This window comes from Onychostruthus taczanowskii, unplaced genomic scaffold, assembly GCF_017590055.1.
Source record: "Onychostruthus taczanowskii isolate IOZ18803 unplaced genomic scaffold, ASM1759005v1 scaffold97, whole genome shotgun sequence".
Lineage (NCBI taxonomy): Eukaryota > Metazoa > Chordata > Aves > Passeriformes > Passeridae > Onychostruthus > Onychostruthus taczanowskii.
Genome location: NW_024507768.1, coordinates 1,070,701 through 1,095,317, shown reverse-complemented (window position 1 = coordinate 1,095,317; position 24,617 = coordinate 1,070,701). Strand labels below are relative to the sequence as shown.

The following is a 24,617-nucleotide window of genomic DNA, read 5'->3' as shown; positions in this document are numbered from 1 at the left end:
GACCTCAGAGGAGCTGGGTTCCCCCATCTCAGAAACTCCCATGATGAGAACATCAGGAGCAGCCAGCTCTGTCCTGCAGGATCCCTCTGCTGTAAAGGCTGTGAAATATCTGTATTCAATGACCCCCAAACCACATTTCCACTTTTCCTAAAGCACCCACCCACCTCTGGGGCTCCCTCTGCACCCCCACATCTGTCCCTGGGCTCTGCCCTTGGTTCTGAGCCAACAGTTCCTGTTGGAGGGCAGGAGGAGGGATGAGAAGAGCTCCTGGGCTGTGTTTCCACGGCAGGCAGGGCAGGAGGGCAGCACTCAGCTCGGGCAGTGGGGACAGAGCCTGGCAAGGAGCAAGGGCACAGCTCATGGAGAGGGAATTTCTCTCCCCCAGATCCTCCTGAAGTGGCTGAGGCTTTGAGCCCTCGTTCCTCCTCCAGACAGACAACTCCTGGGAGCATCAAAGGGAGCTCGTTACACATCCAATCCCACGGGGACGCCAGCTCTGATGGGCCAGGAGTAAAAGGGAATATTCAAGATATTTTCCCTTGAATTAAATATAAAGATGCGAGCAAATCTGCAGGCCGGTGTGAACACGTGTGTAAACCTTATGTAAGGAGAGGCACAGGGGACTGAAAGTAGGGCACAGGCACGGAGATCCCCCGCTCCAAACACCACTGGCTCTGCTGGGGAGGGAGCCAGGGTAAGCACAAACAATTTCCTAATACATCAGGCCGTGACACAATGAGAACATTGTGATCTGAATTGGTTTAGGAGAGGAAACTCTCCATGAGGCATTTACTTATTTCTGTGTTAGTGAAGAGCCCAGAGGAAAGGCATTATCACCATGCTGCGTGTGAAGAGGAAATTCTTTGCTCTTAAAAAAAGCACACACATTTATTTGGGGTGGTTTTGCCTGTGCTCAGAGGTCTGGGGAAGAAATGACTTGTATCATTATCATCAGCCCTTATCAAAGCTAATCACAGGAAGGTGTGAGGCGTCCCAAAACACCCCCTGGTAAGAAACAACCTCTGCAAGATGAAGACTGAGGAAGTTCTTTGGAGACACAGCAGCCCTGTGATCCCAGCAGGAATTTCTCCACTCTCTCATCTGTGTGATCTCAGGCAAGTCCTGGGTGCTCCCAGGAGGAAAACAGAGATCATGGGATCGTCCTCCTTTAGCAGGGACCTGTCAGACACTCTGGGGCTGGGGACCCAGAGAAGAGAGAGCTCCAGCTGTGCAGCCTGGGAGGACAGGGATGATTGGAGTGTGGAGGAGAAACCTCCCCAACCACTCAAGAGGAGGAGAGGCAAAGGGTTTTGCTTTCTCTTGACATGGTGAAAGGAAGTTTCTTGACTTTCTACTGGATGCAGAAAGCTTTTGGTTTGCTCCTAGGGTGGAAGCTTCTCCCTGGGCATCTGTTCCCATCCCAGGCATGCTGCCCATCCTTGGGGTTGCAGATCCCACCAGGTCCTTACACACACAGCTCAGAAATCACTCTGCCCTTTACCTCTGGACCTCCTGGCAGCATTGCAGCCAGGGAGACACAAGAGTGGAGTTTACTCCTGGTTTAGCAGCAACCTGGCTAAACCTCCAGTCAGCCTTTTTTGACAACTCAGTGTTTGCAGCACTGACTGATCTCTCCTGTTCTTCTCCATCTCCATCACTCACAGACAAGGATTTCTCTGGATACTGGCACACCTTCCTCTCCTTCCTTTTTCTCTTGTTTGTAGCTGTCCTCACTGCTGCCTTTCCCACTTTCCAGGACTCTCAGGATTTCCAGAGCATCTTTTAAACCGTTCTTCCCTTGCAGCTTTAGGACCTGCACTCATTTCAGGTGCTACAAAGCTGTTTGTAGGAACACTGAGGGCAAAGACCCTGCCAGCACCAGGACCCCGTGAAGAGAAGCAGGCAGGGGATCAGGCAGGACAAGGAGAGCAGAAACCCCAGACCATGAGCAATGCTCAGTTTGTGCTAACAACCCTCTTTCCTCCACGGATCCCTCTGCCCTGGGACACACAGGAGAGCTGGCAGAGCCATTCACGGGCTGTGCCTTTCCAAGTGTTAAAAGCATTTTTGGATTGGAGCCCCACACACCTTTTATGAGCTGCTAAGAGAGATGGCTCCGGGTCTGGAACCCAAACCAAGCTCCATTTTCCAAAATCTGGGGCTGTGCTCTTTGGTAATTCCCTCCTTCATCAGCCACAGTCAGGCTGTGCCATAAATCCCAGCCCTGCCAACACCAGGCACTGAGTAGCCCAGCCAGAGCTGCTCAAAGTGCTGGGGCTGAGGAGTCTCTGGGACCCCCGGGGGAAAACACGACAGCAATTACTGTAATTAATGAACCTGGGCATTCCCACACAGCAGGGGAGGGCTCAGATCTGTGCTCAGGTCCAGAGCAGCACTTCAGTGCCACCAACACTGCCCCGCTTTAAAGCTGCACTTTTGGACAGCAGAGAGACCCACAAACCTCACACCGACACGGGTTGTGCTGCTTGTGGCACGGAAAAGCAAAGGACAGAGGGAGGAACGGCAGCTGGTACCTCGGAGACGTTGATCCTCCCCTCCTGGAAGGAGCAGGTGGTGGGGTCGTGGGTGCACAGGTTGCGGTACTTGCACCAGTGGCAGCGGAAGGCACTGTTCACACAGGACAGGCACCTGGGGGGAAAGGAGGGGTTAGCACAGGGCTCAGCGCCTTGCCAGGGCTGCAGCCATCTGCAGGCCTTGCCAGAAATCCTGGGAAAAGAATTTCTTTGGCCGGGGAGTGGTTTTGATAGAGCAAGAAAGAGGAAAGGGGTTTGGGAGAGCACACACGCTCAAAAGACAGACTCGGGGCAGCCTCGCAGCTTATTCCAGAATAAAATGCAAGCTGGGATTAATGCACGTCGTTGGATTGGTGTAAAGTAGAGCAGGGCATTGCACAGGCACCAGGCTTGGGCTTTAGCTTCTAGAAAAGAAGGCAAGCCTGGCAAAAATGGGATCAGCTGTTCTGCAAGTCAGGAGTGCTTCAAGTCAACAGCAACACTTCTGCCTGGCCTTGGAGTGCAGAGGGTGCAGCAAGTGCTTTTGATTCACGTTGGGGGAGAAAAAAAATAACCGTTTATGAAATGTTTTTGAAAGAACACAGACCCTTTTCAGCCCCAGGGAACCCAGCTGCCAGCAGTGGCTGGGTGGGTTTTGTTCCCCTCTCGCTGCTGCCACAGAGACGCAGGAGCTGTGACAGCTGCTGATCCTGGCAGTTGCCACCTCCTCCATCTCCGAGGCCACCCCTGCTGCCACGTGGCAGCTCTTGGTGGCACAGGGATCAGCTGTGCCCGTGGATCCAGTCCCATGCCATGCCCCTGGCTCCTGGGGCTGCCTGGAGAGGGAAGTGCCCGGGACGGGCTGGAGCAAAGCCAGGGCAGGCAGACAAATGTCACCAGGGGAGGGACAGCGTGGCCCCTGGGGCAGGGGGCTCTGGAAGAGGAGCAGGGCAGCTCTGCAGGCAGGGCTGTCCCAGCTGGGCACAGGGAGCAGGGCAGTGGGAGCTGCTGCCAGCAGAACAGCTCCAGTGACTGCATTGTGCCCTCCTTCTGAGCATTGCTGCTGACCTCAACAGCCAGGGGAGCTGACTCTAATCACCACAGGCAAATCTGGGGGAGTGCTGAGAGCTTGTTTGTCTGACCCATTTCTGTCCCTCTTTGGGTCTGTAGCACCTCACCTCACCTGGCCTGGCCTCCAGAATTCCCAGCAGGGGCTGGTGGAGCTCCCAGTTTCCCCTCTGAGGGAAGAGGATCTCCCTGGTCACCCAGGCCAGTGGTTTGGCTTGGTTTGCTCTGGTTTGGTTTGGTCTGGTCTGGTTTGCTTTGGTCTGGTTTGCTTTGGTCTGGTTTGGTCTGGTTTGCTCTGGTCTGGTCTGGTCTGGTTTGGCTCATCTCCCTGTTCCCTGGTTTCTGTGGTTTCCTGCTGCTGTTTCCAGTTCTCCCAGGCCTGGCAGCAGGATAAGGGATCCCAGAGCTCCCAGACTTACACCAGCTCACCACCTTGGCTCTTTCACCCCAGTCCAGCTTTCTCAAGGCCCACTGTCTCCTTTGCTTCTTTCTCCACCTCATCAGGTCCTCACTAAAACACGCTGGGCAGGGAAGGTTCCCTGTCCCACCTGCAGCTCCCTGGGGACACAGAATCCACGCCCTGAGCTCTGAACCACCCCAGCCCATGGGGTCACAAGGACCTTCCTGCCTGTCCCCAAACCCCTCTGTCACCTGCCAGGGGTGTGTGTGTCAGATGCCAAAGGGCTGGGCTGCTCCCCAGCACTGCAGCAGACCTGAAGGATTCCCTGTCATCCCAGCACCTCTGCTCTGTGCTGTGGCTCACAACAAAATTTAAATTAAAAATGAATGCCTGCCTAGAAAAACCAGAGGCCAGCCAAGCTCGTGAGCACACAAACACACAAACCCACTTCCCAGTGCAGCAGGAAAGGCCCTGGAGCTTCAAACCCAGCACAGCAAGGCTGGGAGTGACCTTGTGCTGGCCCTCGGTGGCTCCAGCAGTTGCCCCTGCCCAGGGAGATCTCCCAGCCCTGCCACCCCCATCCAGCTGCTGGCAGGTCCTGCCCACAGTGCTGCAGCTTGCTTTTGTTTCCTGATAGAAATCCATAAATGCTTCAGGTCTGTGAATGTGTTTTCAAGGCCAGCCAGCTGCCTGCTGCCTCCCAGTGCCTGGGGGGGGTGTGTGTGATTCCACCATCCTCAGCAAAACTGAGCCTCCACTGGGCCTCCCACATGCCTGGGCTGCAGCCCACCTTCCCCTCCTGCACCCCAGCTCCTGCAGCTTGCATCCCACCTCCCTCTGCCCACCTTCCCCTCCTGCATCCCACCTTTCCCTGCCCACATCCCACCTCCTCCATCCCACATCCCACCTCCCCAGCCCCTCTGTTCTGCCTTCCCCAGCAGCTCCTTTCCCTTCCCTTCCCTTCCCTTCCCCACCCCCATCCCCATTCCCATTCCCATCCCTCCCGGCCCCAGCCGAGCTCTCAGTTGCGGGATCGCGCAGCTTGGGGGCACCAGCAGGTTGAGGTTGTTCCCGGCTCTCTCCAGCTGCCTCCTCCGAGGCTCCCGGAGCCCCCCGGAGCCCCCCGAGCCACGGGCAGCTGGCTGTCCCTGTGCGTGCCGTGACCCGGGCACCGTGCCAGCCCCCCAGCGCCCACTCCCCAAATCCTTTGGGCTGGTTTTTGGCTCTGCTCGGGGGTGGGGAGGGGGCACTCACAGCTGGTGGGCGCTGCAGTTGTAGAACTTGAACTCGGTGCTGACGAAGGTCCTGCCCGTCTCCCGGGACTTCAGCTGGAGCACGACACCGAACCAGTCTGGGGACAGAGCAGAGCCTGTCACTGCTGCTGGGGGCCAGGGAGCAGCAGCACAGCCGGGGGGGGGGGGGGGCGGGGGGGGGGGGTCTGATGCCCCCTGCCCACTGCTGAGCCCCCCCCGCTGCTGGGGCAGCTCGGGTTTTCACCTCCCAGCACCAGGACCCCCCACACCCTGAGGGGTGCCTGTGACCACCAGGACTCCCCACACCCTGCCCTGGAGCCCCCCGGGTGCCTGTGACCACCAGGACCCCCCACACCCTGCCCTGGAGCCCCCCGGGTGTCTGTGATCACCAGGACCACCCCACACCCTGCCCTGGAGCCCCCCAGGTGTCTGTGATCACCAGGACCCCCCACACCCTGCCCTGGAGCCCCCCAGGTCCCCGTGACCACCAGGACCCCCCAGGTGTGTCCAGCAGTGGCTCCAAAGGCCAGCCCTGGTGGCAAAGTGCATCAGAGACAAGGGGTAAAGGTGCCTTGGAATGGGTTTGGAACCTTCCCTGCTCCCTGATTCACCCTGCAGTGTAAAAAGTGAGACTGTTCTGAGAGACAGCCCAGGAGCAGAATCGTGGAATCACAGAGGGGTTTGGGTTGGAAGGGATCCTCAAAGAGCCAGTGCCACCCCCTGCCATGGGCTGGGACACCTTCCACCATGCCAGGCTCCCCCAAAGCCCATCCAACCCATCCCTGAACACTTCCAGGGACTGGGCTCCTCAGCTGCTCTGGGCATCATCTCCCAGGAGTAGGAGCCACTGCTGGAAGCAAGTGAAGCAGCAGTGGAGCTCTTGAGGAGCCTGAACTCTGGGTTAATTTCGAGCAGATTTTCTTTTGGGGCTGCTGGGGAAGCCTATCCTGGCCCTGTTCCCACGGGGCTCTGGGCCCTGCAGTGTTCTCCAAGGCTCAGGCTCCAGAAAATGCCTCAGAACCACAAAGACATCACCAGGGAGGCACTGTGGACACATGGAAGGATGCCAAGGGGAAAATGAGCTCCGAGCCAGTGGTGCTTCAGTTACAGGAAGAGCAAATATGACAGTGGTGACATTAATGAGGAGCCAGCCCAAAGATCAGCACCGAAGCAGAGGAACTGCAGCCACCTACTCGTGGGTGCTGAGCCAGGCCCAGGGGAGATTCCTGCTCCCCAGATTCAGCCAACCTGGCAGGGCTGAGAGCTGCTGGCCAGCCGTGAGCCACCCTGGAGGGGACAGACGGCTCCTGTCCTGCCCTGGGAGCTGTCTGGCAGCACAGGGAGGGAGTGAGGACAGGGCAAGCACTCCCTGCTGCCTGCTGCCAGCCCGTCCTGCCCTGCGTGGGATGCATTTCCTGGGGATGAAGCTCCCTGGCTTCAACAGGCTTTGACAGCAGCAGAAATTTCTCTGGCAGCAGCCCCCAGAGGCTCAGCTGATACTCCCAAAGCTGCCCTGCTCTGTCTGCCACCATGTCACTGCCCTGGAGCCACCACTTACCCTGATCCACGGGGATGGCGGGGACATCTTTGGCTGGCGGTGACACACAAACCACCTGGCTGCCCGACACCTGGCCCTGCACCTCGCTGAGGTTCCCGAAGAGGCAGCTGACCCCGGCACTCAGGTCTGGGGCGTCGCTCACCCGCAGGCTGAGCTGCAGCGCCAGGGAGCAAAGCAGAGCTGTGAGCAGGCAGAGCAGCCCAAACCTCCCTCAAATTCCCAGCCCTGCCCGTTTTCCCCTTCAAAACAACCCCCTGGAATCGCCCACAGCTGGTGGCCAGCTGCCCTGGCATGGGGAAGGAAGGCAAGGATGTTCTTTGTGGATATAAACCCACAGGCTGCTGCAGGTCAGGAGCGGTGGCAATGGCAGATTTTTGTCCCCTGGTTGCTCTACAGAAGCTTTGCCACCCTCAGTGCCAGGAGCCTGAGACTGTCCCCAAAGCCCTGAGCTCAGAACCACCTCTGTCCCCACTGCACGGACAGGGGAGACCACCCTGCCCTGGCCTAGGGGGAGAGACCCCCCAGTGTCCCCAGCACGGCTGGGGAGGGTCCCCATGGCAAACCAGTGCCTGCAGCGCTCAGTCCCCTGTCCCCTCACCATTTTTACAGGGGGGCTGGGGCAGCCCAGGAAGGGGGGGCAGCAGGAGCAGCTGTCACAAGGCATGGGGGGCTCTGGCAGCAACAGCTGGGAAGAGCCAGGCCTGAGCACAGCTCACAGAGGAGCTTTTTGGGAAACAAAGCCTTGCCTTTACCAGCTCCAGAGACCAGGGAAATGTGAGCTGAGGCACCAGGGGAAGGGGGATTTGTCTCTGCCATCCCCCTCCACGCTCTCCCCGGCTCGGGTGACCCCTTGGCTCCCCTCTCCCTCTGCGAGAGAAAACATTTGTGCCAGAGGGAAGGGGGAAAGGCCGGAGCGTGGAGTGCTCCCTGCTGGAGGTGGCTGTCCTGCCGGCCCCCCGTCCCCTGTCCCTGCTCACCGGGAGGCTGTGCTCGGACACGGAGATGCTGCTGGGCTGCACGGCCACGCTCAGGCACTGCGCGATGCTCCCTGCGAAGCGGAACGGCTCCTCTGCGCGCTCGCAGCGGTCCCTCGGGGAGCACCTGCCACACAGGAGCGCTCAGAGCACCGAAATCGCCGCCCAGAGGGAGGAAAGCATCCCCCAGAGCAGCGAAAACACCCCGCAGTGCAATGAAAACATCCCCCAGAGGGAGGAAAACATCCCCCCAAAGCACTGAAAACATCCCTCAGTGCACTGAAAACATCCCCCAGAGTGAGGAAAGCATCCCCCCAGAGCAGCAAAACCACCCCTCAGTGCACTGAGAACACCCCCAGAGCACCCAAAACCCCCCCCAGAGCACTGAAAACACCCCTCAGTGCACTGAAAGCACACCCAGAGTGAGGAAAGCATCCCCCAGAGCAGCAAAAACACCCCACAGTGCACTGAAAACACCCCCAGAGCACCCAAAACACCCCCCAGAGCACTGAAAACACCCCCAGAGCACTGAAAACACCTCCCAGAGCACTGAAAACACCCCTCAGTGCACTGGAAACGTCCCCGTGAGCACTGAAAACACCCCCAGAGCACTGAAAACACCCCTCAGAGCACAGAACACCCCCCAAGCCCCCAGGGAGTTGTTCCACAGCAGGACCTGGTGATGCCCTGCACGGGGAGCAGGTGTTGGGCACCAGGTTAGGACCAAAGGGCGCTGCAAAATGTTCAGTGATCAGCAAAACCACAAAGGCTGATATCCCACGAGTAATTCCTGCAGTGGGACACGATCCAGAGCTGCCAATCCCAAGTGCTGGGGGTGTGGGGTGAGCCGTGGACTCATCTGCACATGAGCTAAGCCAGAAAGCTGTAACAGGCAGAGCCAGGATGATGCCTCTGTCCTAATTAAATCCACACAGCCCACTAATCATCTCCTGCTGGAGCTGGGGGTGAGGCCCAGCCAGGAATGGGAGCTTCCAGCTGCTGCCAGCAGTGCTTGGCTGCTGCTCCTGCCTGCAGCTCCCAGCTCCTGCCCATTCCCATTCCCAGCAGCAGGAATCAAGCCTCTGAGCATGCCAAGGTGCTTGGGAGTGTTGTGAGCATTCCATGTGCTCCAGCACGGCTCCTCATCCCTGCTTTTTGCTGCAGGTGTCCTCAGAGAAGAGAGAAATCCCAGCAGGGCACCCACTGGGCACCAAGGGAGGACTGACAGTGTTCCAGACCAGACTGCCTCCAGGAGTTCCTGGATTTTGTCATTTCCAAGGGGAAAATCCTTTCTTTCCAACCCCCCTCCATGGGTGCAGATGGCAAATTCGCCTTTAAGGTGCCTTTGAACCCAAGCATTGAGGGATTCTGTGGAGCAGTGGGAGGTTGCTTTAGATGAAGGCAAGTGAAGTTTCCACTTTCCCTTTCCAAACCACCCCCTGATCCCCAACAAATGCTGGGGCTGCTCTCCTCACCCTCTCCCTTTTGTACCTTTTCCTTTGGAGCATAAAGGAGCTAAATATGAATGGTGCCAAAGGAAGAAATATCGAGGTTTAAGTGAATCTCTAAGATAGCCCTAAAGTGAGCTCTTGACTGGAGCCTTTATCTCATTGACTTGCTGGAATGGCTCTTTTTTATCATCCTATTTATGGCAACAGCCCCAACAGAGATAAATAGGCCTGGAGACAATAACACACTTGCAGAGAGCAGCACAGGGAAGTCTTGCAGGCTTCACATCCCACTGGGCTGGAGAGATCCTGTAACAATCTCCTGGAGGCCTCTGACGGCTCCCAGAGAGCAAAGGATCCCTGTCCATGCAGAGGATGAAAAATCACCTTCTCCTGCACCCCTCAGCCTTTCAGCCATCCCCAAACACAGCGGGAGCATCACCCCCTGCCCCAGCACCTTCCATGGAGCAGCTGGAAGCAGGAGTGGGTGAGAATGAAAGGGGAGAGGTGACAAATGAAATACAAACACTCCAGCACTTGGGGCCTCCAAACAAGGATGACAGAGGCTTTGAGGAACAGCAAGATAAACTCAATTATTTACAGCTTAAAAAAATAAAGCTAAAAGATGATCCCTGCTCCAAAGTGCAGATGCTTGAAGGGAGAGTTGAGAAATCCCATCGGGGGAAGAGCCCTTGTTGGGAATAGGTTGATGCTGAAATGTCATGGCCAAAAGGGCAGAGGAAATGACACTTTTCTCTCCTCTTGTCATCGAGGGTTTTGTCTCTGCAAAATGAAGATAACAACCTTTACCTGCCTCCCAGGTGGCTTGTGAAGATTCAGCTCATTAGCATGAGGGGAGTGCTCGCTGATCCTTGCAGAGGAGCTGCTGCAGGAGCAGCACCAGAGCCCAGCACAGCTCCTGCTGCAGCAGCCCCTGCCCACCCTGCTGCCCAGCCTGGGGGGCACACGGGGCTGGAGCCCAAGGGTGGGAATAATTCCTTTCTGACAGAGGGGCTGGGACAGTGACACCTTTGGGACACGGCTGCACAAAGGGTGGCTCAGCTGCGGGGCTGTACAGGCTTGCTTGGAAAATAAAAAAGCCAAAAAACCCCAAAGGATGCCCAGAGTGCTGCTGCCGTGGGATGCTCAGAGCTCTGCAGCCCCTCCCTGAGAGGATCCTGTGGGATGCTCAGGGGCTGAGCTGCTTCTCCTGCCCCTCCCGAGCGTGGCCGTGACCCAAACCCGCGGTGGGAGCCGCTGTGCCCCCCGAGCCCCGGATCCAGGCCGGGTTTGTGGAGGAGCCTGCAGCTCCCCGCTCCCCCCAGCACCTGCTCCTCAGGCAAGGGGCCAAGCGCTGCTCTGCGGGTCCCCGAGCCCTGCCTCCCCCGTGCCCGTGCACTCAGGGCTGCTCAGCAGCTGGCACGGGGCCGGGGGGATTTCTATTCCCTGCTCCCGGCTCTCCCCTCCTCCCCGAGCTCCTCTGCCCCTTCCTCAGGCTCCCTTCCGCCTTAGGAAGTGCTGGTTTTTATGGCAGGCCAGAGAAAGGAAGGGCACGGACACCTCCTGAATGCAGAGAGGTTTTCCTGGAGCTCCCCTGGAGAAAAGCACCCTCAGCCCTTTGTGGCAGCTCCCAGCCCTGCTCCCGGGTCCCCCCGGAGCAGCTGGAGCTGGGACCCCCTGAGCTCCCCTGCAGGATTGAAATCTCCCTTTTGGGGCTTTTAAAGGGGCTCTGTGCTCTGCTCTGCTGCTGAAACCTGGCTGGGAGCACAGCCCCACTCACAGGATCACGTCTGTTGTTTCCTTTGAAAATTCCACATTATTGGGATTTGCAGCCTGGGCAAAGAGCAGGAGGGTGCAAAACAGCAGGAGGGGAGTGCAAACCAGCAAGCCTCCATTCCCACCAGTTCAAATTCTGCTTTTCCATCATTTTTCCATCTGGTTTTCCATCCACATCACCCTGCCCCTGAAGCAGGAGTTGATTTCCCTTCACCTCACCCAGGAGCTCAGGGATCTCCAAACAGCACCCGAGCTGCAATGCAGGGAATGTCCAAAGGAGAGAAAAATGGACTTGAGGAACTTCAGCCTGATTTGTTTTGTGTGGGAGGCTCTGGGGAGCTCTGAGAGCTGCTTTTATCACCAGGGAACGGCCAAGGCTGGACTTACATGTGGTGCAGGGAGCACCAGCCGCAGTGGGGGTCCCCCGAGCTCAGGCACTCCTGGCAGGTCGTGTACTGCTCACAGGACTCCACGGGCACCCGGGACACCTGCAGGGAACACACACACTCAGGGCTGCTCTGCCCAGCGCGGCCAGAGCAGCCCCAGGTCCTGCTGAGCCCCTCAGAGCCACGGGCCACAGCAGCAGAGCCTGAAATGAATTAATTCCGACATCCAAGAATAGGAATTGTTGGAGACTGAGACGTGAGGTCAGCCCGTCCCCTGGGTGAGTCCTGGGCACGCAGAGCCCCAGCTGGGCTCCCACGGTGGTGCCAGCTCCTCAGAGGCTCCCCTGGGCTGGAGCTGAGCCCTCTCCTCCCTGATTTACACTTTACTGCCTCACCCTTCCCTGGGGAGCTGCAGCAGGGGATAAATCACTGGGGTTGGGGCAGCTTGCTGGGTCTGGGTGGGTGCTTCACTGCTTTGCTGGGTCTGGGTGGGTGCTTCACTGCTTGGGCCACTCTGAGCCCGTCCCCACTGGGGCCCCCAGGCCTGACCCACCGGGGGACCCTGTCCCTTCTAGGCAGGGGTGCCACAGAGGGGAGCACAGGTGGGAACAGCCCCAAAGGCTGCTGTAAGCCCCTCTCCCACTCCCAGCACACGAGGAATGATGGTGATGGTGAGGTGCAGCACAGCCCTGACCTATTTACCAGCACTGAAACCCCCAGAGGCTTCAAAACGACACCAGGCTTTAAGCACAGGTCACTGCTTGGCTCCAGCAAAGACATTTGTAACCTTTTTAACCACTTTAACCTTTCCAACACACCCTTTGCCACCTCCGGCATTTTTAACCACTTTAACCTTTCCAACCCATTCCTTGCCACCTCCAGCAGCAGGGTGGGTTTGCATCTCCAGCTCCCGTAGCGTTCCCTCTACAAAATGTGGAAGAAATTCCTTCCTGTGAGGTTGGGAGGCACTGAAACAGGTTGCTCAGGAGACTGTGGACTCCCAGTTCCTGGAGGTGTTCAAATCCAGGCTGGACAGACCTTGGCACAACCTGGGATAGCGGGAGGTGCCCAGATGCTTTTTAAACTCCCTTCCAGCCCAGGCCATTCCGTGATTCTGTGACTCTACTCCCATTTCTCCCACCAGATAATCCTCTCCCAGCTCTCGGGCCCCCGGAGCGATGCCTGCAACTGGCTGGGAATTCAAACAACTGTTGGATGGCTCTGGCTGCGTCCGTCACAACAGCACCCGGCTCCCAGCAGCCGCTCTGAAAGGAGCAGTGTCTCCCCACACAACGGCCACTGTCACGCCAAGTGCTGTTGACACAGTGAGAACCCAGTTCCTCTCTGAGTTCGACACCAATAGGGCTGCTATTCTTCTTGTTTCCTCGGCCCCACTCAACAGCTTTTCCCGGAGCAGAGATTGCCCAGGGTTGGAGTTTTCTGGCCGAGGTGGAGCCCTCCGAGGGGAGGGTGGAGGGCTCGGTTTGGGAGCCTGGAAATGAGGGGTGGGAGGGGCAGAGCTGGCATGGAAAGAGCTTCAGGAACGGAGAGGAGGAATTCAGAGGTGGAGATGAAGGGCTGGGGGTGATTGCTGGCTGCAGAGGGGCCTGGGGTGCCCTCACAGGTCTGCACTGGGGTGGCCACAGGTGAGGTGCTTTTTGCTGCTTTGCCTCTCCCTTCCAAGGAGCAAAAAGCACTTTACAGACGGGGTGGGAGCAAGCCCAGGGGCCTGGTGACAGGAACAGCCCATCCATGGCCCCTCCAGGATTTATTCCTGCACGACACTGCCCTCCCCCAGGGAGCACCCAGCATCTCCCAGTGCAGAGCAGTGCTGCAGCCCTCGTGCTGCCCCTGGCTGGAGAACCAGCAGCAAACCCAGCTTTTCCAAACCAAAAAGCTCCCTGTGGGAGACACCAGCCAGCACAGGACGCACCCAGGGAGCTCCCTGGGCTCCCCCTAAAATCAGCCCAGCACGCTGAGCCCTGCCCCAGCCCCAAAATCCCCCAGCAGTGCAGATCCCCCGCTCGTAGCCACAAAGGGAGGCTTGGCAGGATCTGTCCCCGTGATTTAAATGCAGCTCAGGCCTTGTTTCATGTTTGTGAGGAGCTGGATGCTCTCGCTGCGCTCTATAAATAACGGAGGGTTGGAATTATGTGAATAAGAGTTCATTAGAGATGATTTGATGTTGAGCGCTTCGTTTCTTTTTCTGCTCAGAAGCTGCGGCTTCTGCACATGATAATTCTTTAAAAACCACACAGAGGTTTTGAACAATGTCTCTGGAGGAGCATCTGTGTGAAGGACAGCAGCCAAGAATGCAGCGCTGCAGGGGGATCTCCTCGCTCCTGAGGGCACAGCCCTGCTCCCCCCAGCCCAAGTGTGACCTCCCTTCCTTCTCTCCCTGCCAAAATGGACCTGCTGCTCAACCATTAGCTGATAAAGCCTCATTATTACTGTCCCTGACTGCCTGACCCATAACACCAGCAAAATAAAAAAAAAAATTAAAAAAAAAAAAATCAATACAGACTCTTCAAAACACACAAATTCCAACCCTGCCAGCCCCCAGAGCAAAGAAGTGCAAGGAACCAGTTCCAAATAAATAAATAAAAGTAAATAAATAAAAAAAAAATTAGAATAAAATGAACAGCCAAAGCAAAGTTTTCACAGCTTTAGCGTGCTACCAGCCCAGTCCTGTGACCTCCCCTGGCTGGAGACAGCCCCTGGAGCATCTCACAGCCACAGCAGGCTGCCCACAGACCCCTCGGGGGGCTGGAGTTCAAACAGAAAATCTATTTTTAATGACTTTGGGGAGTGGAGTAGAGATGCCAACTAGTTCAGTGTAATTAAAGCCATCTATCACTCACTGAGCAGGAGCCCAAAGTTGATGAACTTTCCAATGAGATTTGATTCTTTCCTTTATTCGTGAGAAAACTCTGCTTTGTGCTGGGGCAGGAGACGTGAAAAAGTGTGGGAAGGAGCAAGGAGGACGCCTCAGCTGCAGCCATTAATGTGTCAGGGTGACAGGGAAAATAAAGTCAGGCTTTCCCAGAGGCTGTAAAAAGTCTGGCAGACTCTTCCCACTGCTCCAAGCTGAGCTCCAGGTGGAATATCCTGCTGGGCACCTTTGCCAAAAAAAAAAAAAAAAAAAAAATCCCAGTGTGCAGGGGTGGGAATGCTGTGGCTCTGCTGAGCAAGGCAAGTGGGTGCAGTCTGCCTCGGGCTGTGGAAATCCCTCCCTGGAAACTGCTGCTCCTGCCTCAGGGAGACCTCAGACACAGTCCTGGAAGGACCAGGAGTGATGGGATGTGGGAATTGCATCCGTGGGGCAGAGCCAGGACACACACAGGAGAGGGGAAAGGGGAGTTTTAAGCACAAATAACTGAGGAGCATCCCCAGGGTGCCGTGGAGCTCCCCGAGGTGGGAATGGCTCCAGCATCCATCCCTGTGCCACAGGAAGGCGCAGAGCAGGTGAGGGCAGCGCTCTGCCAGGTGCAGGGGCTCCTGCAGGAGCAGCTCTGCTGTCCCACAGCCCAGCACAGGAGGGAGGGCTCTCAGAGCCCCCCCAGGGCTGTCAGAACCAAATCAACGCCTGGAAGTTCTGGCAGAGAAGCAGCGAGTGGGAGAGGACGGGGAGACAACGTTGCCATGGCTACGAGGGGATTATTTAATTACAGCACTGCAGATGCACGGAGGGAGCCCCTTCAACTCTGATCCAGGCAACCTTTGCAGTGGGCTTGGCTTTGCTGCTATAAGAACCTCATTAACATCAGAGGAGGACAAGCTGTGCTGGAGCACGGGGACTGGATCACTCTCGGAGCGAGGGATCAGATCTTCTGCAAACATTCCCATCCCCTTGGCTCCCCCAGACCCTCTGTGTGCCGTGCCAGGCTCCTCAGGGAGGTGATGAAAGCAAGGACAGCCTCCTCTGGGAAGCAAGGAAGACTGAAAAAACAGCAAATATCCCGAAGTGAGGCTTGCTGGAGCAGGAAAATTGTCCTCAAGCCAGCGTTTCCTCCATGCATCCATCCGGCCCAGCATCCCGGCAGGGCTCGGAGCAGCCTCATGTTCTGGCACACGGGCTCCTGCAGACAAACACTTCCCTGTGGTTTACCACGGCTCGAGTTAATCATCACATCAATATGGAACATCTGACGGGGTTTGTTGCAATAACAAAGTGCCAGGCAGAGATCCCAGCCCGCTCCCAGGAGCAGCACGGCCTCGTCCAGGAGGGGAAATGGATTTTCATCTCCAGCACGTGACCGTGCGTGGGATGCTCGGTCTGCTGGCTCTGGCAGCTCCTCCTCTGCCCCCAGCAGGTGACAGTGACACTCTGGGGCTGCAGGGTGGGCCCGTGCAGGGTGGGCACGGGGGCAGGTGCCCCCTGCCTGGCACAGGCACCGGGTGTCCCATCCCTCACCCTGCCTGGGCTCCCAGCTGTGGGTGGAGGCTCAGCCCAGCATTTGGGATGCCACTCTGGCATCCACCCCCTGCTCAGAGTGGCACAGCAGTGCCAGCTCCCTGTGACAGCCACAAAGTGCCTTGGCAGCCCCAGCTCTGCCTCCTGCCTCGCACGGACCATCTGCATCTGGGGGTTGTGGGGCCAGGCAGGCACGGCCACCTCCGCCTCCCCGTGCCCGCTGCCTGCAGAGCTGGGCAGACCTCATGCCCACACAGAGTCAGGAGGAAATTCTGTCATCTTCAGCGCTGAAATGAAATCTGGGGCGCAGACCTGGCTGAGGGATTCACAGGAGCTTCTGGAATGGCAAATGCAGCGAAATTCGTGGATTAAATAATGAGGTGCAGCCACACATTTGCTCCTGCCTGGCTCCTCTGAGCTGCTCCTGCCCACCGGTGCTGGTGACAGCTCGGTGTCCCCACGCAGGGATGGCAGCTGGGGGGGACAGGACCCTCAGCAGATCCTTCTCTTTTGGGACCCTAAACCACTGAGCTTCTTGCAGAAGTGACCCACAGAACCTCTCCCTGATGAGAACAGGGGGTGACGAGGGTGCCAATAACGAGGAAGGGGATGCTAAAAGTCTCTCCCACAAGGACAGGGCTCTGCTGTGATGGATCCATGTCCCTGGATCCCTGGAAAGCCACCACACCTCAGGAGAGTGCCAATCTCATTCTTGACTGCACAAAAAGGGTCAAACGAGCTCCTGGAAGGCAGGATCGTGATCCAGGCAGGAGCCTCACCTGCCAGGGTGACACAGCTGGCTGGGAGTCCCCTCTGGATTCCAGGATGGTGTTCCTGGAGCAGCCAGGCCCCATCCCCGTGCTGCTGCCAGGGGACATCACTGCTGCCATCACAAGTGGCTCCCTGACATCTTGGCACCGTCTTCTGATGCCACCCTGCCATGGCCACCAGCTGATGAGCACTGCCCTTTGATTAGCCCAGGCCTCAGGGGAACTAATTAATCAGGATAAAAGGGGGGCAGCCTTCCAAAATCTCTGGGCTCAGGTGGGGATCAATCCAACACAGGAAACTTTCATCTCGCATCAGTTCACGGCCTCTGCTTTGCCAGGCTGCCACAGAACTCCTGGCGTGCTCCCTGCAGGCACTTAAAAGTTTTAACAGAAGCTCAGAAAATTAATTGAGGTGAATAATTATAAAGTGTGCGCTTCTCCCCCTCTCTGTTTGGTGAGAAAAAACAGAACTTGGAATAATTTTGGAGTGGTAACCAAAGTAATTAGGTGTTCAACGAGCACTCACAACTGGGCTGTGCTTATAAAAATTACTGTTTTAGGCAGAGCATTTTGCCAGAGAGTCGTTAAGAGCACAATGCTCCCCTTCCCTGGGATTCTAATTAGGCTTGGATGCCTCCAGCCCAGCCCAGCCCAGCCCTGCAGGTGATGCTCCCTGGGCTCCTCCCAGCTCCAGGCCAGGGGGAGAGCAGGGACAGGGACAGGGACAGGGACAGAGCCCCTGGCAGTGGGCAGTGGGAGGAGAGTCCATTCTGGGAGGGTGGCAGGCCCTGGCACAGGGTGCCCAGAGCAGCTGGGGCTGCCCCTGGATCCCTGGCAATGCCCAAGGGAGGGACTGGGAGCAGCTGGGACAGTGGGAGGTGTCCCTGCCTGGCAGGGGTGGCACTGGGTGGGTTTTAAGGTCCCTTCCAACCCAAACCATTCAGTGATCCTGTGATACCCTGAAGGTGGGGATGCCTTAGAGGGGAACACACCTCGTGAGGAACCAGAGCTCCCTGAGCATTCATCCACCCCATCCCTGCCCTGAGCAGCCTCCTGGGCTGGCTTGGACTCGGTGGAGCCTCCAGAGCTGGAGTCTCTGCAGCTGTGCCCCAGCAGGGATGGCCACGCTGGGGAGCACAGACACCCAGCTGTGCTGGGAGCCCCTGCCTCTCAGGGTGTGCATCCAGGCAGGCTCAGAGCTGCTGCCTGCGAGTGCCTCAGTCTGTTTCTCCTGGCTCCCCAGGAAAAGCACACGCCAGACAGCAGAGCCCCTTCCCCCAAGCTGCCAGCCTGCAACTCACGGATTCACTTAAGTTGTTAAAAAGGATTGTGGCAGGCTAAGATAAAACAGAAGAGTTTAAGATGACAAACAGACTCCTAAATGGGACTAGAGTCTTAATGAAAACAGTAATGAATGAATGAGGCAAGCAAATATTCCCCATTAATATTAGACAGATAGATTAGATCCCTGGGCGCTGCATTTAAAACCGACATGAAATTACTTCAATTACTCTGCATTGATAAATAACAAGGCCGTATTTACTGTTAAAACACATTTCCTCCACCCTCCCCCATGCTGGCTTTGGCTTCTGCTTCTCTCAGGAGGGAGAGGAGATCACTGGGAGGATGGAAAATGCAGCGGGCTGGGAGCTCCCCTCCTGCCCACAGGAGAGCTGGGCTGCTCAGCACCCAGCCAAGGTGTCCCAGGGCACCTGCCCCAGGAGCAGCCCCATCAGCTCACTCCACCAGCAGTGCTGCTATTTCAGCCCTGGCAAAGCAATCACTGACAGCCACTTCAAACCTGATGCTCGCAGCATTTTCCCTCTCAGAAATTCACTCTGCTTCCCCTTGCTGGTGGGTACAGCTGCTCAGCATCCTCCTTTCCACGCTGGGAAAGTGAGATTAACCTGATCAGAGGCCTCTTCTGATGAAGAGATCATAGCTGGATAATTCCTGGGTGTTTGCTGGCATTTACATGCTAATGATGAAAGGCACTCTGGTAAAGGTAATGTCAACACGAGTCCCTTGTCCTTGCATCTCAGCCTCCAGCCCAGCCATCTGTTCTCGGGGTTCAGAAAAGCCTTGGAGAACAGGTTGCTGCTAGAAAAGCTGCAAAAGCTCCTTCCCAGCTCTGCTGCCTGAGCCTGTGAAGCTCCATGCCTGGCTGGAGTGTCCTCGATGCTGGGGAGGCTCAGAGCTGTGGGAGAAGCAGAGCACTAAAGCACACCCGGGCTGTACTGCAAAACCACTGATGTCTTGCTGCTAGAGGATCTTAAATATCTGCAAAAAACCCTCACTCAGCCTCATCACGTGTCAGTAAACAAGAAAGACATAAAATATCTCATTTCAGGGGTACAGGAGCAGCAAAGCATCCACAGATCCTGAGCCCCGAGCCGGGTCCCTGCTGCAGATCCAACATCCCAAATTTCCTGAGGGAGGGGAATAACCCCCTGCTTCCCCCCAGCTGGGATGCAATCCCCTGGGAAAAGGGCACCCAGCAGCTCCAGGGGGCTGCAGTTGAAACGCTGCTGCTGGAGGATTCACTGAGGGGGGAACAGGGGCAGGAGGGCTGAGGGGCTCTGTGTACCAGGCAGGGATAAATTCACTTCCCAGAAGGCAACAAAACCCAGGCCTGGTGCTTTCCCAGCCGAAACCAGGGGTAAAACAACCAAGTGGAGAGGGAGGAATGCTCAGAGCTCTTCCCACAGCTCAAGGGATGGATGACCTTTCCAATACTATACCTGTATAAATCTTACTTAATGAAATAATAATAAAAAAAAATACGATGAAGGTTAAACCATTCCCTGCAGCAGATTTACACTGAAAACAAGGCCTGTTCAGGCAGCAGTGGGTTTACACAACAGCCCTTTAACATTCCTTTCCTAACGACTGGGGTGACTCCTGAGCAGCCCCAACCACGGGATGAGTGATCCGAGCCAAGGGCAGCGTGCCAAGACAGAGGCAAAGGAAACAGCTCCAGCCTGGGCTTTGCTAAACACACAATTAGGGGTTTCGCTGGGTCACGAGTCACAACACCGCGGTTTTCCCCATCAAACCATCCCCATCCCTCGGGACATGACTTCATTTGTGGTCCCACCACAAGTGAGCTCTTTAAACACCCCCTGCCCCTCCCTCTCCCAGAGCAAACACGGCTGCCTGCGGCTTGGAAGCGCCCCTGGGAAAGTGGGAGCACCAACCAAGGGCCTCCCATTGTGGGAAACGAAAGCTGGGATGGGTTTTGTAGCCAGGGAAGCTCGGGTAAAGGGTTTAGCTTTGATCTCCACCTGCTTTTCCTTGGGCTGCTGTTTTGCTGCATGGGAGATGTGGAATCAAAGAGCAGCTCTGGGGCTGTGGCGCTGCTCTGACGGGAGGCAGGGCTGATATAAGCTCAGAGCCTCCACACAAACTCCAGAACTGCTGCATTAATGCTCCCAGAGCTGCCACATCGAGACACTTGTCCCTGGCAGCCACCTCAGCTCCTGCTGTAAGCAGTTGCTTTGACATCAGCTTCTCAGTGTCCGGATCCAGCACTCAGAACGGTGGCATTTTGGGCAAATAATGCCATGAAACTATTTCTGCTCCATCGGAGCCCGAGGATATTCTGCATGTATTTCCATAAATACCACTGGCGTCAGTACAGCAGCAGACCCAACAGACTGCGAGGGGGATCCTGCAGACTGTGCTGAGCCTACCTACAGAGCAGCTCCAGGAAAAGCTCTGGGCTTGCAAGGCATTGGAGAGGACAAAATTAACCAGCTTCTGTGGGGACTGGGAGCCCTCAGCTCCCAGGGAGGCTGGGAACGAGGGGGAATCATTGCCCCAGGAGGCTGGAAGTGGATGGCATTGAGCAGGCTTGCAGGGATCAGTTCATCAGTGACAACTTGGGAATGCCAAAAACCAGGAGAAGAGCTGGTGGATCCATGACCTGCTCCGTCTTCTGCCTCTGGCAGGGAGCAGGGCACAGGGACCCACGAGGGTGGCTCTTTCTGCCACGTGAACGACATGAAACCACCACTTCTGGACCGAACTTGGTCCCTGGCACGATGTGTGTCAGCTGCAAACCTCCCAGCGGGGGCGAATGCCCTGGCAGGGGCTGTGCCCTGCCTCAGCTGCCTTCCTGCTGGGAGCCAGCGCTGCAGCAGCTGCTCCAAGGGCGTTTCTCTGCAGGGTGGCTGGCAAGGGACGGGGTTAATGGTCCCACTCTACGTGTGACCTCTCTTCCCCCTCTCCAGAGCTCCTAATTATCCAGCTCAAGGAAAAGGGGCAGCCCTGGGGCTCTGCCAGCTCCCGGTGCTGATGGCATCGATCCCTGCAGCCCGGAGAGATCCCAGGGAAGGCAGCTCCTCCCATCCCACCCAGCTAATCAGGGTGAACCCTGATAAAAACCCGAGCAGCAGCAGGTCCCCTCCTCTGAAAGGGAGAGCAGCTTGTGGGGGATGAATAAAGAATGCTGCTAATGAAAAGGTGCCTGCCATGGCTCGGTCCCTGCTGCCCCGGCAGCATGACAATTGGCAGATGAACCTCGGTGGTTTGTGTGCTCCCCCTCTTTATTCTCTGCTCATAAAACTGGCAGGAACAGGGGTAGGACAGAGCTGCTGGCGGCAGCTGTGTTCAGGATGAAAAATGAGCAGCACATGCACGGAGGCAGCTGGAGCGCAGCGAGGGACCCGGGGGTCCCTGGGGTTATTTCCCTCTCTCCAGAGGGGCCCTGAACTTAACCCTTGCTTTCCTATGTTGCAGCAAAGCAGCCAGAGCCACACGCCCAGGTCACCCTGGCTGTCCCCAGTGCAGGGTGTGTGTCCTGGACCTGGTGTGCCTGGAGTGACAGGAGCTGCAGCCTGCAGAAACAGGAATGACAGGAGCTGCAGCCCTGCAGGAACAGGAGTGGCAGGGGAGCTGCAGCCCTGCAGGAACAGGAGTGACAGGGGAGCTGCAGCCCTGCTGGAGCAGCAGTGACAGAGGAGCTGTCCTGGAGCAGGCCCGTGTGCTCACACAGCACAGCTGCTGCCAGCAGCAAGGGAACATCACCCGAGCTCACGGGCGAGGCAGGGCGCTGCAGTGGGGCACAGCCTGGGGGGCAGTGCCCATCCCATCCCCACAGCCTGCCGGGATGAAGCTCCCTGCCTGGCACTTTTGGAGGGCACACAGGCAAGGTGTGCCCCGAATCTCTGGCAGCACTCTGTGTCCAGCCCAGTGTCCCAAAGCCACCCATCCCCTGCCACCTCACCTCGGAGCTGTCTTTGCCTTGTGCCTGGCAGGGAGCAGGAACATTCTGCTGTCCCTACAGAGCCCCCTCGGTGCCTGGCCACCTGCCACCCCTGGCACTCAGGGGGACGTGGAGGCCACATTTTGTTTGCCCTACTTGCTGAGGAGCTGGCCCAGGCCATGTCCTGCCACCCACCGTGTCCCAGTGGCCGTGGGCAGCAGGGTGGGCACAGCCCCACATCTGCCCACTCCCAGCAGCCTCCCAGGCCATGCTGTGCCTCAATGCCACCTTTGTTCCTGGCTCTGGCACGTCCCAGGGTGTCAGTGACACTGAAAAGCTTTGACTGGCCCTTTCTGTTTGTTTTCTTGGCACACGCAGGCATGGCTTCAATGGCCCAGCCTCGCTCTGCCCGCACCTCGCGTGTGCCTGGCAGGATTACTGAGCTGCAGCTCTGCCCAGGGAAGGGGCTGGGCACCAAATGATGCCATCCAGCCCCTCTGGCTCCTTCAGTGCCCATTTCCCTCTGCTTTTCCAGCACAGCATCCCACATCCCAGAGTGGGTGACCAGTGCTGGGCATTGCGCAGGCTCCCCAGGGAATGGGCACGGCCCCGAAGCTGCCAGAGCTCCAGGAGTGTTTGGAAAATACCCCCAGATATGCACAGGGTGGGATTTTGGGGTGTCTGTGCAGGATTTGGACTGGATGATTCTTGTGGGTCCCTTCCACACTCGAGGATTCCATGAATCTGCAGGGTTCATCCCTCAGAGCCCACATCCCACGGGACGCTGCCTTCCCAAGTGAGCTCTGTGGAAATGCCAGGGACATTCAGCACAGACCCTGCTCAAACCTTCTGCACAGCCACAAAGTCCTGCTGCACACAGGGCAGGAACACGAGCAACCCTCAGTTCCCCATTTCTGAACCATTCAGGGCTCTTCAAACACTGCAGAAACCTGCGAGGAACATGGCAGGTTTGTGTAATTTTACAGAGCCTTGAAAACCCAGAGCATTTGAGTGCCCTAAGTAGCTTTAAATGTCACAGACTGGTATCATTGCTGCTTCCACAGCCTGGCGAGGGCCCTGCTTGCTGTTTGCTCCAGGAGCACTCTGCAGTCTCCCCGGCTTTTTAGCAGGGATTGCTCTCCAATTCCATCACGCTGTCCTTGCCAGTCAATTTTCTGCTACTCCATCACTTTCCCATTTGTATATCATTACACACGGCTGTCAAAAATAATTTAGGAACCTGACGGGCAGCGTGAGGAATGAGCTGTCCTAAGCATATCCCAAACTCCTGAGTTCTGGAGGAAAATGAGCTCTAAGCCCTTTTCCCCACAGAAGGAGCCCAGAGTGGCTGGGGGTAGGACATGGGTCTGTCCCCACCCATGGACACGTCAGTGAGACCAAGGAAGCATCTCAGGAGACAACACAGCCAAGCTTCAGGGCCACACCAAACCCAGGGAGCACTGAGAGCTGTCAGAACACAAGGTTTGATCATTCTGAGGTGATCCTCCCTCTCCCCTGTGCACACCAAGTCAGTTTGAGCTGAATTTTAACACTTTGTTCGCACTGGAGACTGGGAAGTTCATTGGATTCTCCCAGTTTACTACTCTGACGAGGCAATTTGCTTTTCCCAGGGAAGACAGAGCTGGGCTGGCCATGCCCACGGTGACCTTGGGCATCTCAGCCTGTGATAAGGTGCCAGACTTGTCTCAAGGCTAAAGAGGAGCCCTGGAGGGATGGTTTAGACTCCAAGAGCAGATTTACACCAACAGGGGCATCCTGCTTCTCTCTCTGGATTCCCAAGCTGTGGAATTCCACTGCAGGCAGGAAAAGGATCAGAGGATCCTGGATCAGCCTGAGCTGAAGGGACCCACAAGGATCAATTCCAAGCCCTGTCCCTGCACAGACACCCCAAGTCCCACCCTGGGCATTCCTGGGGGCATTGTCCAAACACTCCCGGAGCTCTGGCAGCCTCAGGGCCGTGCCCAGCACTCTCTGGGAAAGAACTTTTCCCTAAAATCCAACCTAAACCTGCCCTGACAGCTCCAGATCAAACCCCTGAGTCCTCTCCGAGCACGAAGGGCACCCACGAGGTGGGAGCAGGCAGCTCCTCCTTTGGCCACCAGTAATCTGGGGGTTTATGATGGTTTTACTGGGAAGGATTTTCCCCCTGCACAGGAGGGGTCAGCAAAGCCCCCAAAGCCCATCCTGAGCACCACAGACAGATCCAGCTGGGACACTGCAGCTCCCATTCCTTGGAGGCTTTCGCACTCTCTGGGAAAGAACCTTTCCCTAAAATCCAACCTAAACCTGCCCTGACAGCTCCAGATCAAACCCCTGAGTCCTCTCCGAGCACGAAGGGCACCCACGAGGTGGGAGCAGGCAGCTCCTCCTTTGGCCACCAGTAATCTGGGGGTTTATGATGGGTTTACTGGGGAGGCTTTTCCCCCTGCACAGGAGGGGTCAGCAAAGCCCCCAAAGCCCATCCTGAGCACCACAGACAGATCCAGCTGGGACACTGCAGCTCCCATTCCTTGGAGGCTTTCCTTGCTCCCACAGATTCCCTGGTGCTGCAGGATGAGCCAGGTTCTCCCCATCCACGCCGAGCCACGGCACAAAGCTGCTGCTGCTGCTGCAATGATTTAACTCATTTTCATACATTTATGCTGAGACTAAATTTGTCTCTGCATATTTTCCTCCCAAGCCTAGTAATCAGTAGTGGAAATAATTTGCTGTTGTCTGCTCTGATGTTGCCATCTCTTGCACACATCCAAGTGACAAAGACATCAGGCCCTCAAAGTCCGATTGAAGAATAATTGGAAATCCAAAGTGGCACTAAATGTTATTTTCTAAA

At 56.8% G+C, this 24,617-nt stretch overlaps 1 protein-coding gene across 3 annotated transcripts in view; it reads right to left on the bottom strand.

Annotated features, from left to right (window-relative positions):
* PLXNA2 (plexin A2) overlaps positions 1-24,617 on the bottom strand; it is a 132,754-nt gene that overhangs the window by 45,414 nt on the left and 62,723 nt on the right. For all 3 annotated transcript variants that reach the window (XR_005954309.1, XM_041427135.1, XM_041427137.1), the window contains exons 5-9: positions 11,378-11,478; positions 7,770-7,893; positions 6,793-6,946; positions 5,236-5,332; positions 2,535-2,649 (exon numbers count right to left, since the gene is read on the bottom strand). Coding sequence is in view for 2 of the 3 variants with exons in the window: in XM_041427135.1 (XP_041283069.1) it covers positions 2,535-2,649; positions 5,236-5,332; positions 6,793-6,946; positions 7,770-7,893; positions 11,378-11,478 (591 nt within the window). In the remaining variant the exon portion in view is untranslated. The remainder of the gene's footprint in view (positions 1-2,534; positions 2,650-5,235; positions 5,333-6,792; positions 6,947-7,769; positions 7,894-11,377; positions 11,479-24,617) is intronic.